This window comes from Littorina saxatilis, linkage group LG14 (genome assembly GCF_037325665.1).
Source record: "Littorina saxatilis isolate snail1 linkage group LG14, US_GU_Lsax_2.0, whole genome shotgun sequence".
Lineage (NCBI taxonomy): Eukaryota > Metazoa > Mollusca > Gastropoda > Littorinimorpha > Littorinidae > Littorina > Littorina saxatilis.
In genome coordinates, this window is record NC_090258.1 from 6,763,702 (window position 1) to 6,776,201 (window position 12,500).

The following is a 12,500-nucleotide window of genomic DNA, read 5'->3' on the forward strand; positions in this document are numbered from 1 at the left end:
GAGAGAGAGAGAGAGAGAGAGAGAGAGAGAGAGAGAGAGAGAGAGAGAGAGAGAGAGAGTTACAGAGACAGAGGGAGGGAGAGGGAGAGAGAGAGAGAGAGAGAGAGGGAGAGAGAGAGAGAGAGAGAGAGAGAGAGAGAGAGAGAGAGAGGCAGAGAGAGGCTGAGTGAGGGGGGGACAGAGAAAGACAGACAAACAGACAGAGACTGAAACAGAGACAGAGACAAAGAAAGAGACAGAAATTGCCTCTCAGAGTGAGAAAGAACTTATATTTTTCAATAAACTAAAACAACTACAACACTAGCAACCCCCATTCAAACCAAAGTCACTTCAACAGAGACTCTTTACGGAAACACTCCACCTCCGCAGAAAGTATACACTTCAGCAAGTAAAACGCAGTAGCAAGAAGAAAAACAAGTCGACAACTTTGACCTCATGATCTCTGATCACACACTCCCCCCTCCCTCGCACGCAATCACAGCCACAGCCACCGCTCGGCGACGCTGTCACCTGTTGCACCAGTTTTACCTGGGGATTTCGGGCGTCTTAGAGTCCGATACCTTCGCGCATTTCACCTGTTTTTCACCTGGCAAGGTGTGCCTGTTTTCTACACACTCAAGACGCGAGAGCGTGTAAAGTCGTGATGCTATTTTTTTGGTGTATTTTTTTCACCTGAACAGGTAAAGAGGAGCGATTTGGTTTACCTGATGTATTTGGTTTACCCGAGCAGGTAAAAAGGAGTGACAGAAACCCTCACGATGTTAAGTGTGGTGTGACATCAGAAATATTACCTGTGCATGAGTTTGCGTTGGACCAGGTTTACCGTCCGTCTTCCGATGAAATGAACAAAATTGTCAAAAATAAAGTTTGTCTCGGTGACGTACGTCATATCAGCGGGGGAAGAATACTCGTAAGGTCACCGCCAGGCTGCATGTATCGGTATCGTATATAATTATTTATTATACGAGGTTAGTGCCAATGGTGACTATCCCTTGTTTTTACCCACATGACTATGATGCACGCATAGCACATCTTAGCTACCCCCCGCGGGTTAGGGGGAAGAATTTACCCGATGCTCCCCAGCATGTCGTAAGAGGCGACTAACGGATTCTGTTTCTCCTTTTACCCTTGTTAAGTGTTTCTTGTATAGAATATAGTCAATTTTTGTAAAGATTTTAGTCAAGCAGTATGTAAGAAATGTTAAGTCCTTTGTACTGGAAACTTGCATTCTCCCAGTAAGGTAATATATTGTACTACGTTGCAAGCCCCTGGAGCAAATTTTTGATTAGTGCTTTTGTGAACAAGAAACAATTGACAAGTGGCTCTATCCCATCTCCCCCCTTTCCCCGTCGCGATATAACCTTCGTGGTTGAAAACGACGTTAAACACCAAATAAAGAAAGAAAGAAACATCTTAGTTCACGCCTTGGCGAACTAAAAGTGGGAATGTGTGCATTTTAGTTGAATGCCCCACAATGTTGTGCTTGGCAACTTAATAAAAAATAAAAAAATAAAATAAAAAGAGTGGGAAGGAAGATGGCGGATTTGGGCTTGATATCTTGACACGAAAACAACAGATTGCATGTGCATGGGTTAGCAACAGGTAAATCTTCAGGTTTAAATGATATCAGACTTTGGCGGTAGCTTTTAACCTTTTTTCACATCACAAACACATTCTGAGCTGAGAATAATCTACTCTGACGGCTCTCTGTCTTGCGGTTTGTGAACATCAGCTCGAAGCAGTATGGGAACCTGATACCTCAATAAATATTGCGACTGCATGAGATAGTAACAGGTCAAATTTCAGCCTAAATATCTTGTATATTGGCTAATACCTTCGTTTGACCTGTCTACATGCAAAGGCGCTTTAAACATTTAACACGGTCTGAGCTCATAAGAGGCAAATCTTCAGCCTAAAGTTGTCAAACATTGGCAACTGCCCCATGTCAATCTGTCTGCTCGGTCGCGTAACATACTTCACGATATGAGTCACATCAGGCTAAAGATGTTGCATATTGGCAATTGCCCTAGTTTAACCTGTCTTCTTCAGCAACTTAACCTTGAGCGAAGAGTATTTGAGGTTGACGCCTCGGCGCGCAACCTGTCTTCTTGATGGCCGAAATCTGATCCCAGAACATATTTGGGTTTGTCGCCTTTCTGCATTTCAGCCGAGAAAACAAACAGGTGGACATATAACTGACGCCTGTCTAAATTCCTCACTCCACCTTCCTCTGACCCACCCCAAAACCCTACTTCTCATTTCAAAATTCTGAAGCCTTAAAACACGATGTCTTGTAATTGAAGTTGTTATTCATTCAAAACAAGCCTCGTACAAACAGGTGGACATATAACTGGCGCCTGCCTGCACTTTACTCTTGTCTCTTCCTACCCCATCCCAAACCCTGCTTCTCAGCGCATGGAAGACACTCTTGCATTTCAACTCTGAAGCATATAAAACACAATAACTTGTAATCATAGTTAAGATTCCTTCAACACAGGCTTCTTAAACGGCAAACAGGTGGACATATTACTGACGCCTGCTTGAATGCCTCACTCGACCTTCGTCTACGCCACCACAATGTCTGCTTACCAGCGAATGAAAGATAATTCTGAAGAAAGAGGTTTTTGTAATTAAGGTTAAGATATCTTAAAAAAAACCATTCCTTCTTGACAAACAGGTGGACATACAACTGACGCCTGACTTAACCACACCGCCGCCCCCCCCCCTCCTCCTCCGCTTCCCTATTCATTTTCAGTTTTTGAAAGAAAGAGAATGGATTTTTGGATGAAAGCTAGAGCACCGATGTGATGTTTGTAGTTTCAATACCACTACTGCTAGTAAGAAATAAACGGTGATGTTGCAGACGATGAGTGACGTTTTTGGCACAGGCGTGATTATTTTTCATTTCATTTCATTTTCATTTTCATTACTTTATTGTCCCATCGCTGGGAAATTCGGGTCGCTTCCTCCCAGTGGAAAGCTAGCAGCAACGGAGTCGCGCTACCCAGGTGTCTGCGTGTTTAGGTGTATTCAGCCACCTGCACTTATGGCAGAATGACCAAGGTCTTTTACGTGCCATTGTGATGACACGGGGGTGGGACATGGCTTCCGTCTCTGGGTCTGCACATAAAGTTGACCCGTGTCCGTCCCGGCCCGAATTCGAACCTGCGACCTTTCGATCACAAGTCCAGTGCTCTACCAACTGAGCTACCGGGCCCCAACAAGCAATTCAATGTAAAAATAGCAAAAGAAAATGATACAACAGAAGAAAAAATATTAGGGAAGATGACGAAGACAGTGTTGAAAACGGAGATGGCAACGGCGACGACTGGCGACATTAATAATGATGATAGCGACGACATTTGACGACTTAGAAGGCGACGACGGCGACAACGACGACGATGATGTTGACGACGACGATGTTGATGATGATGATGATGATGATGATGATGATGATGATGATGATGATGATGATGATGATGATGATGATAATGAGGATGATTATGATAATAATGATGATGGTTGAAGCATCGACGATAACAATCCTTCTATTCTGCCATGGCTGGAATATCCATGGTAACAAAACTGGAAATGGTATAACTTTGTAATAATCACTCACCTGACACAGCTTCTCCGCCTCTCTGCCATAGCTGAATTTGGCTGAGTTGACCTGCAACAGAAAAAAAGAAAAGTGTGGTTATTAATATGATGTGATCTAAATCATAGCACAGGTACGAAACATGAGGCCAAGCCTTCAAGGCTTACTCACGCAAGTACCCATTCCAAACCCGATGCCTCCATGTTGAACTATGGGGACACACACACACACACACACAAACACACCAAAAGGTATAATTATTGACAAAACAAAACGTTACGTTCACATGTATATCGACCTGGCGGTCTTGTAAGTGCACAGACAAACACTAATTACACAACACTTATCTTGACAAAATGTTCAGCGGCTTGCAGTGAAGACTGCCTCATTCGCTTGTGTCTTCAGTGCAAGTCGCTAAACATGTTGGTCTGTTTGACATAGGTGTTAGTTGAGCAATGAATGCATCAACACTCCCCACTCTGCACTGCAGGCCTCCTGACTGGAGGTACGTGTCCAAATGGAAGAATGCCCTTGGTGCGTGTAAAAGCCTAGACGAATATGTGATGGTTTACATGATGGTTTACACGTCGAGGAAGGAATATCAAAGAACCTCATATGAAGATCACCACCATCACATATTCAAAGAAGAAGAAGAAGAAGAAGAAGAAGAAGAAGAAGAAGAAGAAGAAGAAGAAGAAGAAGAAGAAGAAGAAGAAGAAGAAGAAGAACAACAACAACAACAACAACAACGACGACAACAACAACAACAACAACAACAACAACAACAACAACAACAACAACAACAGCGGCAGCAACAACAGCAGCAGCAGCAGCAACGGAAACCCCCCCAAAGAAAAACAGAAAGAAGAAGAAGAAGAAGAAGAAGAAGAAGAAGAAGAAGAAGAAGAAGAAGAAGAAGAAGAAGAAGAAGAAGAATAAAACAAACTCAACAACAAGAACCACAACAACGACAACAACAGCAGCAGCAGCAGCAGCAACGAAAAACCCTAAAGAAAAACAGAAAGAAGATGAAACACAATGGTCAACTTTGTTCCACCTAGTTTTCCACATACATTCTTCACCCCTGTCTGTTACTCTCGCTATTTGCACACACTGAGCCCACCGACTAATCCTCATTTGTTGGTTTAGAGCCTTTATTCTGACCCCAGGTTTTTTTTACATTCGAAACTGTACGAGGGATTTAGGGGGGATATAGTGGTTGAGGATGTGCAGAAATGTGGGGAAGGGGGGGGGGGCGGGGCGGGTCGGGGAGGGGGCTAGGGGTTTGTTAATGGACTAACTGTGAAAATGCGTTTTTTCTTTGTGAACGTACATTACTTTTCTGTGTAAACGGACATGTCAGCCAATGAAGACAGATGTGTCCAGGCTTGTGCTTGGGGTAGGAACATCCTCCCACTTGGACACATACCAACACTCAACAGCCTCATTCGTTTCTGTGCAGAGCGGGGAGGTCTTGCTAAATAAATTTTTTTTAAATCCAGCCAGGCTCTTCAATATTTTTCATGGTGTGTGTGTGTTTGTGTGTGTGTGTGTGTGTACGTGTGTGTGTGTGTGTGTGTGTGTGTGTGTGTGTGTGTGTGTGTGTGTGTGTGCGTGTGTGTGTGTATGTGTGCGTGCGTGCGTGTGCGTGTGTGTGTATGCGCGTGTGTGTGTGCGTGCGTGCGTGTGTGTATGCGCATGTGCGCGTGTGTGCGTGTGTGTGCTCTATTTTCTACAAACAGCCTAGAGAGACCAGTGATGGTGTACATAATACCTTTAAACGGTAAAGATATAGGACGGATACACCTTTACCTCCAACGTAATTTATGCAAGCGTGCACGAGCTTAACCTGCCACGTGTCCGCTGTCACATATTCGCACGGTGCATTGCGTTTGTCACAAGAGATAAGAATTCATGATTAACATGATGTCTCACGCGAGTTTCTTTCAGGTGAGACTTGCTCGCGGAGCTGGGAGGCGAGAGTGTGTATTATGAAACGGTATGATGGCAAGGTACGCAAGAATTAAACACCATTGGTTGTTACCGAAAAGGTCGGCAGCACTTGTCGGAAAACAGCCATGGTCAGCCAATCGGATTGGCAGCTGCTCGGCCGCCATTTTTCTCGCGTAGCGAACAGCCCCAAAGCTACCTATAGCTTTCGCTTGCCTAATCCTAGCGTTCCTCGCGGCGAGAATTGCCCAAGAAACGGTACTTCCTCGCCCCACTTGCTTCACTCGCCAATTCTCGCCTTAAAGAAATGGGGGACTGGTTGCACTCAGCTCACCCTGCGCTTTCGCGAATATTCAAAAAAGCAGGCCACTTGTTTTATAAGCATTTGTTTTGTTTTTGTTTTGCAGCGGCCTTGTCGAATCTTTGCAGTTTTATTTTTACACTATATGAATTACGATACACAATGTCTAATCTTTTACTTAATCGTTATGATTTTATATTGTTTGCGCAATATTGTTTTTTGTAATTTTGAGGCAGACCTAAAGACAAACTTCTTTATGTAAAGACAGACAATACAGTTTTTGTTCTTGCTCTTGCTCATTTGATTTGTAACTGAGGAGTTTAAACAAATCATGCAAGTAGCCAACACGTCGAGCAACCAGCAACCCTTCGTGGTCGGCTGGGCGTTAAGCATACAAACAAACAAACAAACAAACAAACAAACAAACCAGCCAAACAACTAAAGAGACATCGGACGTTCTCCTAGGAAATCAGAACATAGACAGTGAATAACTGCCAGCACCAATTTAATTCAGATTGTTGTTACCACCACGACCACCATCACACAATGTGAGTTTTGGTATGTGTCCAAGTGGGAGGATGCTCTTATCCCATGCTAAAGTCTGGACAATTTGATTGGCTGACACATCTGTTTTGATTGGCTGACACATCTGTTTTGATTGGCTGACACATCTGTTTTGATTGGCTGACAAATCTGTTTTGATTGGCTGACACATCTGTTTTGATTGGCTGACACATCTGTTTTGATTGGCTGACAAATCTGTTTTGTTTGGCTGTCACATCTGTTTTGATTGGCTGACAAATCTGTTTTGATTGGCTGACACGTCCGTTTACACAGACAAATAATGTACCTTTACAAAGAAAAAACTCATTTTCACAGTTGGTCCGTCAAACAAACCTCTACCTCCATCACAGACGTAGGGTGGCTGCTTTGGTTGTGGAGACCTGAAAGAATGTATTGTTCACATTCCACCCATCGCAGCAAGGTGGTCTTACCAGCACGGAGAACTCAAAACAAAGACGCAGTTAGAAGAACAACAACAACGTACGCAACAATTAAATCTGATAGACTCGCCAGCCAAGGCCTGCATCTTGGCAACCAAGTCAAGGGAGTGTACTCTAAAACATCCATAAAGCCCAGAAGGGCAGTAACTCTGCAGGGACCTTCGACAAGAGGCAGACGACGAGGTATATGACGCTGCAGTCGGCGAGACACGATCGTACCTATCTCACCTGACATGCACCAGGTATTAGCACCGCGTTGTTAGTTGTAAAACGATGAAGGGATGCCCGCCTGTACCCTCCAGACTTGCACCAGGTCGCGTTTCGTTTTCTGGCGATATGATCATTTTTTTGTCGTCTGCCGGTATGACAGTGAACCTTTGTTCGCGTTTGTTGACAAAGGCATAGGTCCGATTTCATTTTATATTGAGTCCTCTCTCTTTGCTTGTGTTATTTTCTTCCTGATTTTTACAGTGCGTGTGAAGGATGGTACCTTTAATAAACCAGAAAATGAACTTTTTTTCTTAAAGATGCAGTGCCGCTCAGATCACTGTTGAAGCAACGATTGTCGTTTTGTCGCACATAAGGATAAAAAGTCAAAACACGTACACAACTATCCCTTAGATGACTACACATACCTTTAGTTTTGCCGGCCAAACGAAAATGTATGCAGTTTGTCAGTTCGCTTCTCTCGCCAAAATGTAATTAGGCCACACAAAAAAATAGTCTGTTTACGGTAAAAGAGGCAACAACAAAAAATAGGGTCGGTAGGTCGGGATTTTTTTTTCTCCAAAAATCCACATTTTTAAGTTATTTTGTTCAAAAACAAGACTTTTTTTGGGTGTTTTTGTTTGTTTGTTCCCAAATGCCAAAAACAAGTCCAGGGTCGCGCGAAATAATAGGGTCGGTCGGGATACCGTAAACAGACTATTTTTTGTTGTTGGCCTTAACAGTTCCCTTGATCACGTTCTGGAACTTTAAGGCTGTGTGCGGCATGCTAAAATGGAACCAAATATACGTTTAACAATTTTCTGTCGTAATCGAACACACTGTCTTGCAACTTGACGTAAACTACCAAAGATAGAATAACCGAAGGGAAGTAAGCGCTCTAAATACATACGACATGCGTAATGGAGTAAGCGAGAGTTATACGGAACCATTCTCTTGACACCTGAGAGAATAACACGCATTGGAATGAACAAGCGACTTTCATCCTCAAAATATAGAAATTTCTATACCAAAGATAGAAATAAACTCTCTCTCTCTCTCTCTCTCTCTCTCTCTCTCTCTCTCTCTCTCTCTCTCTCTCTCTCTCTCTCTCTCGTCGAGACTAGTAGACTTCCATGTAGGCTTTTGACGGAATAAGTTCACGTGTTGGACCTTCCGCTGTCCTGCCTGGACAATGATGACATTAATTCGTACACAAATGGCAAGTTTTCGACTCCTTGCAAACAGTCCAATGAAACTTTATATTATTTTAAATGAACGCGTGAAGGATGGCACCTTTAATAAACCAGAAAATGAACCTTTTGTCTCTTAAAGATGCAGTGCCTTAAATATAAAAATATTTAAAATTAATATTTTAAATGGATAGATGCTTGTGGCATGATTGAAAGTCCTGGGAGCTTTGTGCACATTAAGCTTGCTGTGTTGCGGGTCTTGGCGAAATCTTGTCACAACTGTTGCGCGCAAGCCAAAACTTTGCACCAAAACCACGCACTTTTTTGGTCTCCGGACAGACTAGTCAGTGAGAATGTACTGGGGACCACACACATGGAGATGTACCAGCGGGGAAACGAACATAAAAGAGACCTATGTCAAAACGAGGGAAGGAAGGACAAATGTATGGATGATACACGAACAGAGAGAGAGAGAGAGAGAGAGAGAGAGAGAGAGAGAGAGAGAGAGAGAGAGAGAGAGAGAGAGAGAGAGAGAGAGAGAGAGAGAGAGAGAGCAGGGCCAGACTACCGGGAGGGGGGGGGGTTAAGGGGGTTGCGCAACCCCCCCCCCCCTTAGCCTAAACATGTACCTCACTTATTTAAAACATTTTTTATTATTGTTTATTTTATGCTGTTACATGCAAGGAGCGACCATTTTCCTATCTCAGAATATGACCTACCCATCAGTTTCAGGGGGCTTCGCCCCCTGACCCCCACAAGGGGCTCTGCCCCTTGACCCCGCCAGGGGGAACATCCCCCTGGACCACCACTGGTAACCCCCCCTCCTCTTAGCCTAGTCCGGCCCAAGAGAGAGAGAGAGAGAGAGAGAGAGAGAGAGAGGAGAGAGAGAGAGAGAGAGAGAGAGAGAGAGAGAGAGAGAGAGAGAGAGAGAGAGAGAGAGAGAGAGAGAGAGTTTGAAAAGCTAACTTCTGTATCTATAGGTACGCACCTATTCAAAACGTACCAACTCTGTGCTATTTGCAGGGAGGTCAAACAAACGTAAGGCAAAGCGGACATGATGGCAGGGGGTGGAGGTGGGTTTGGGGATGAGACGAAAACAACTTGACTTAACGATGGGTTTCGACGGGCGCAGTGGCCCAGCGGACAAGACGCCGGCCTCCCAAGCGGAAGGTCGTGGGTTCCAATTCCGGCCGCGCCTGGTGGGTTTTCCGATCTCCCAGGTCAACGTATGTGCAGATCTGCTAGTGCCTTATCCCCTTCGTGTGTATATGTACACGCAAGCACAGGACCAAATGCGCACGAAAAAGATCATGTAACCCATGTCTGAGTTCGGTGGGTTATAGAAATAGGCAAATACCAACCATGCATCCCCCGAAAGCGGCGTATGGCTGCCTAAAAACGGTCATACACGGTTACGCAAAAAACACGAGTGTACGGGGGAGTTTCAGCCCATGAACGCAGAAGAAGAAGGCACAGACAGAAATCGGTTAAGCACACATGTCCTCAAATCCTCCATTTGTAAAATGCACATTGGTAGGCGCACATGTTAATTATGCAAACAAAGCTTTGGCACGTGGAACAGTGTTTGGTATCGTTCTACCTTGATTGTTTTTCTCTTCTCTTTTTTTCTTCTGTTTACTACACCAAACCTGCCGTCACGATTGTACACACACTCCGACCGAGAGGCCATAGTAACCCTGACATTATGCAAATGAGGTGAGAAGGACGAAGTGAGAAAACAAATTGACAAGGGGTTGCGATGCACACGGTGGGGCCCTGAGTTGTATAATCCCAAAGCTGACCTGGCGGCTAATGCGTTGACTTAACACTATCAGTGTCCGCAGCGAAACAGCTCTTGCATTCGGTAATATATCTAGAACAACTTGGTGATGAGGAGAGGATGGGTGCATGTAGAAGGGTGAGGAAAGTGGTCTTAAGTGTAGGGGGGGGGGGGGGGAATGCACGGCTCGTCTTACTGTGCGTCCATACGTTCTATACGCACTCGAAGCCGAAAAAACACCGTACCGGTGGTGATCTCACGACGCACAAAACTTGAAAAGAGCGGGTCCCTGGACGCACCCTACAAATTGAAATTGGGGGTCCCGGGACCCTCTAGGATTAGCATCTGTGGGGAGCCCTGGAAATGAGAATTGGTGATGGGGAGAGGGTGGGTGGTAGAGGCAAGTAAGGGCTGGAGAGAAATGAGAATTGGTGATGGGGAGAGGGTGGGTGGTACAAGGCAAGTAAGAGCTGGAGAGAAATGAGAATTGGTGATGGGGAGAGGGTGGGTGGTACAAGGCAAGTAAGAGCTGGAGAGAAATGAGAATTGGTGATGGGGAGAGGGTGGGTGGTACAAGGCAAGTAAGAGCTGGAGAGAAATGAGAATTGGTGATGGGGAGAGGGTGGCTGGTAGAGGCAAGTAAGAGCTGGAGAGAAATGAGAATTGGTGATAGGGAGAGGGTGGATGGTACAAGGCAAGTAAGAGCTGGAGAGAAATGAGAATTGGTGATAGGGAGAGGGTGGATGGTACAAGGCAAGTAAGAGCTGGAGAGAAATGAGAATTGATGATAGGGAGAGGGTGGGTGGTAGAAGGCAAGTAAGGGCTGGAGAGAAATGAGAATTGGTGATAGGGAGAGGGTGGGTGGTACAAGGCAAGTAAGGGCTGGAGAGAAATGAGAATTGGTGATGGGGAGAGGGTGGGTGGTACAAGGCAAGTAAGAGCTGGAGAGAAATGACAATTGGTGACGGGGAGAGGGTGGGTGGTACAAGGCAAGTAAGGGCTGGAGAGAAATGACAATTGGTGACGGGGAGAGGGTGGGTGGTACAAGGCAAGTAAGAGCTGGAGAGAAATGAGAATAGCTGACTGCATTGATGACGACGAAGAGAATCTTCCAAAGAAGCGACGAATTAAGCAAGACGGCTCTTGCAGTCGGTAATATATATAGAACGACTTGGAGATGAGGAGAGGGTGGGTGGGAGAAGCGTGAGGAAGGGCTAGAGAGAAATTAGATTAGCTGAGGAGGGGGTGCGTAGTGTGCCTAGTGCGTGTGTTATGGTTTTGTGTGTGTGTGTGTGTGTGTGTGTGTGTGTGTATGTGTCACTGTCGGTGATTTAGGTGCAAGACATTTTTATGAAGTGTTTCAAAAGTTCCGCTAAGAAATGACAGACTGTCTACACAAATGTCCCGTCTGTCACATGATGCTTGACATGCGTGTGTCAGTTTTTCAGTCTGTCAAATTAAGTTTGAAATGCGTACACCAGATTGATAGTCTTGTCACACTGTACTTGATATTCGCGTGTCAGTTTAGTGAATAAATATGTCGCTGTTTTAGTAGTATTTGTTAAAACAATGTCTAGACCTCTATTTCTGCAATGCTTGGTAACAAATCTTAATTCCTGTCTCAGTTTAACGTGACGTTTTGCGTTCCTTACTTTAGTTATGTTGAGCCGTTAATTCCACCAAAAGCGGCGTATGGCTGCCTGAATGGTGGGGTAAAAACGGTCAAACACGTAAACACCCACTCTGGCAAAAACATGAGTGAACGTGGGAGTTTCAGCCCAAGCACGAAGAAGAAGAAGAAGAAGAAGAAGAAGAAGAAGAAGAAGAAGAAGAAGAAGAACAAGAAGAACAAGAAGAACAAGAAGAACAAGAAGTTGCTATTATAATTATGCGGACATCTAAAATAGTGGAAAACCACAGTGGGACACGGAATCCAAAAGTTACGAAACGAGAAAACGTTGATACACACTTGAAAAAGTAGTGCCTACCTTTTTGCGGTTAGCTGTGCCATCAGGTGGTTATACACAGTGTTCCACTTTTGAATACACTTTTTGTAACCAGTTGTGAACATTGTGTGAAATACTAAATGATTCTACCAGCAAAAGTAGCACACATGGTAAACGCTTAATACTGTTAACCATGTGTGCCACTTTTTCCAGTAGAACTCTTTATTGTTCGTCACATTGTGTTCACAACTGGTTACCAAAAGTGTGTTCAAAAGTAGAACACTTCAGTTTACAGTGTACTTTGAGAAAAAGAGCCAGAAACAGAGGACGAGTGGAACGAGTTGAGGGTCACATATTTATTATTTCCATCTTGTCACAAACGTACACATATTGACGACCCTGGTTCGGGTCTTGCCAAACTCATCCAGCGAAATTTGCCCTTTATCAAAATGCTATCAGACTGATGCCCTACATCTTCATATAGACTACAAACAGTGTTGTGGGCGTGCAAAGTGTGTAGTCTG

General features: G+C 44.4%; 1 protein-coding gene across 2 annotated transcripts in view; it reads right to left on the reverse strand.

Moving 5' to 3' along the window:
- Positions 1 to 12,500, reverse strand: part of LOC138947010 (uncharacterized) — a 44,154-nt gene that overhangs the window by 5,903 nt on the left and 25,751 nt on the right. For both annotated transcript variants that reach the window (XM_070318436.1, XM_070318437.1), the window contains exon 3: positions 3,620 to 3,670. In XM_070318436.1, coding sequence (XP_070174537.1) covers positions 3,620 to 3,670 — 51 coding nt within the window. The remainder of the gene's footprint in view (positions 1 to 3,619; positions 3,671 to 12,500) is intronic.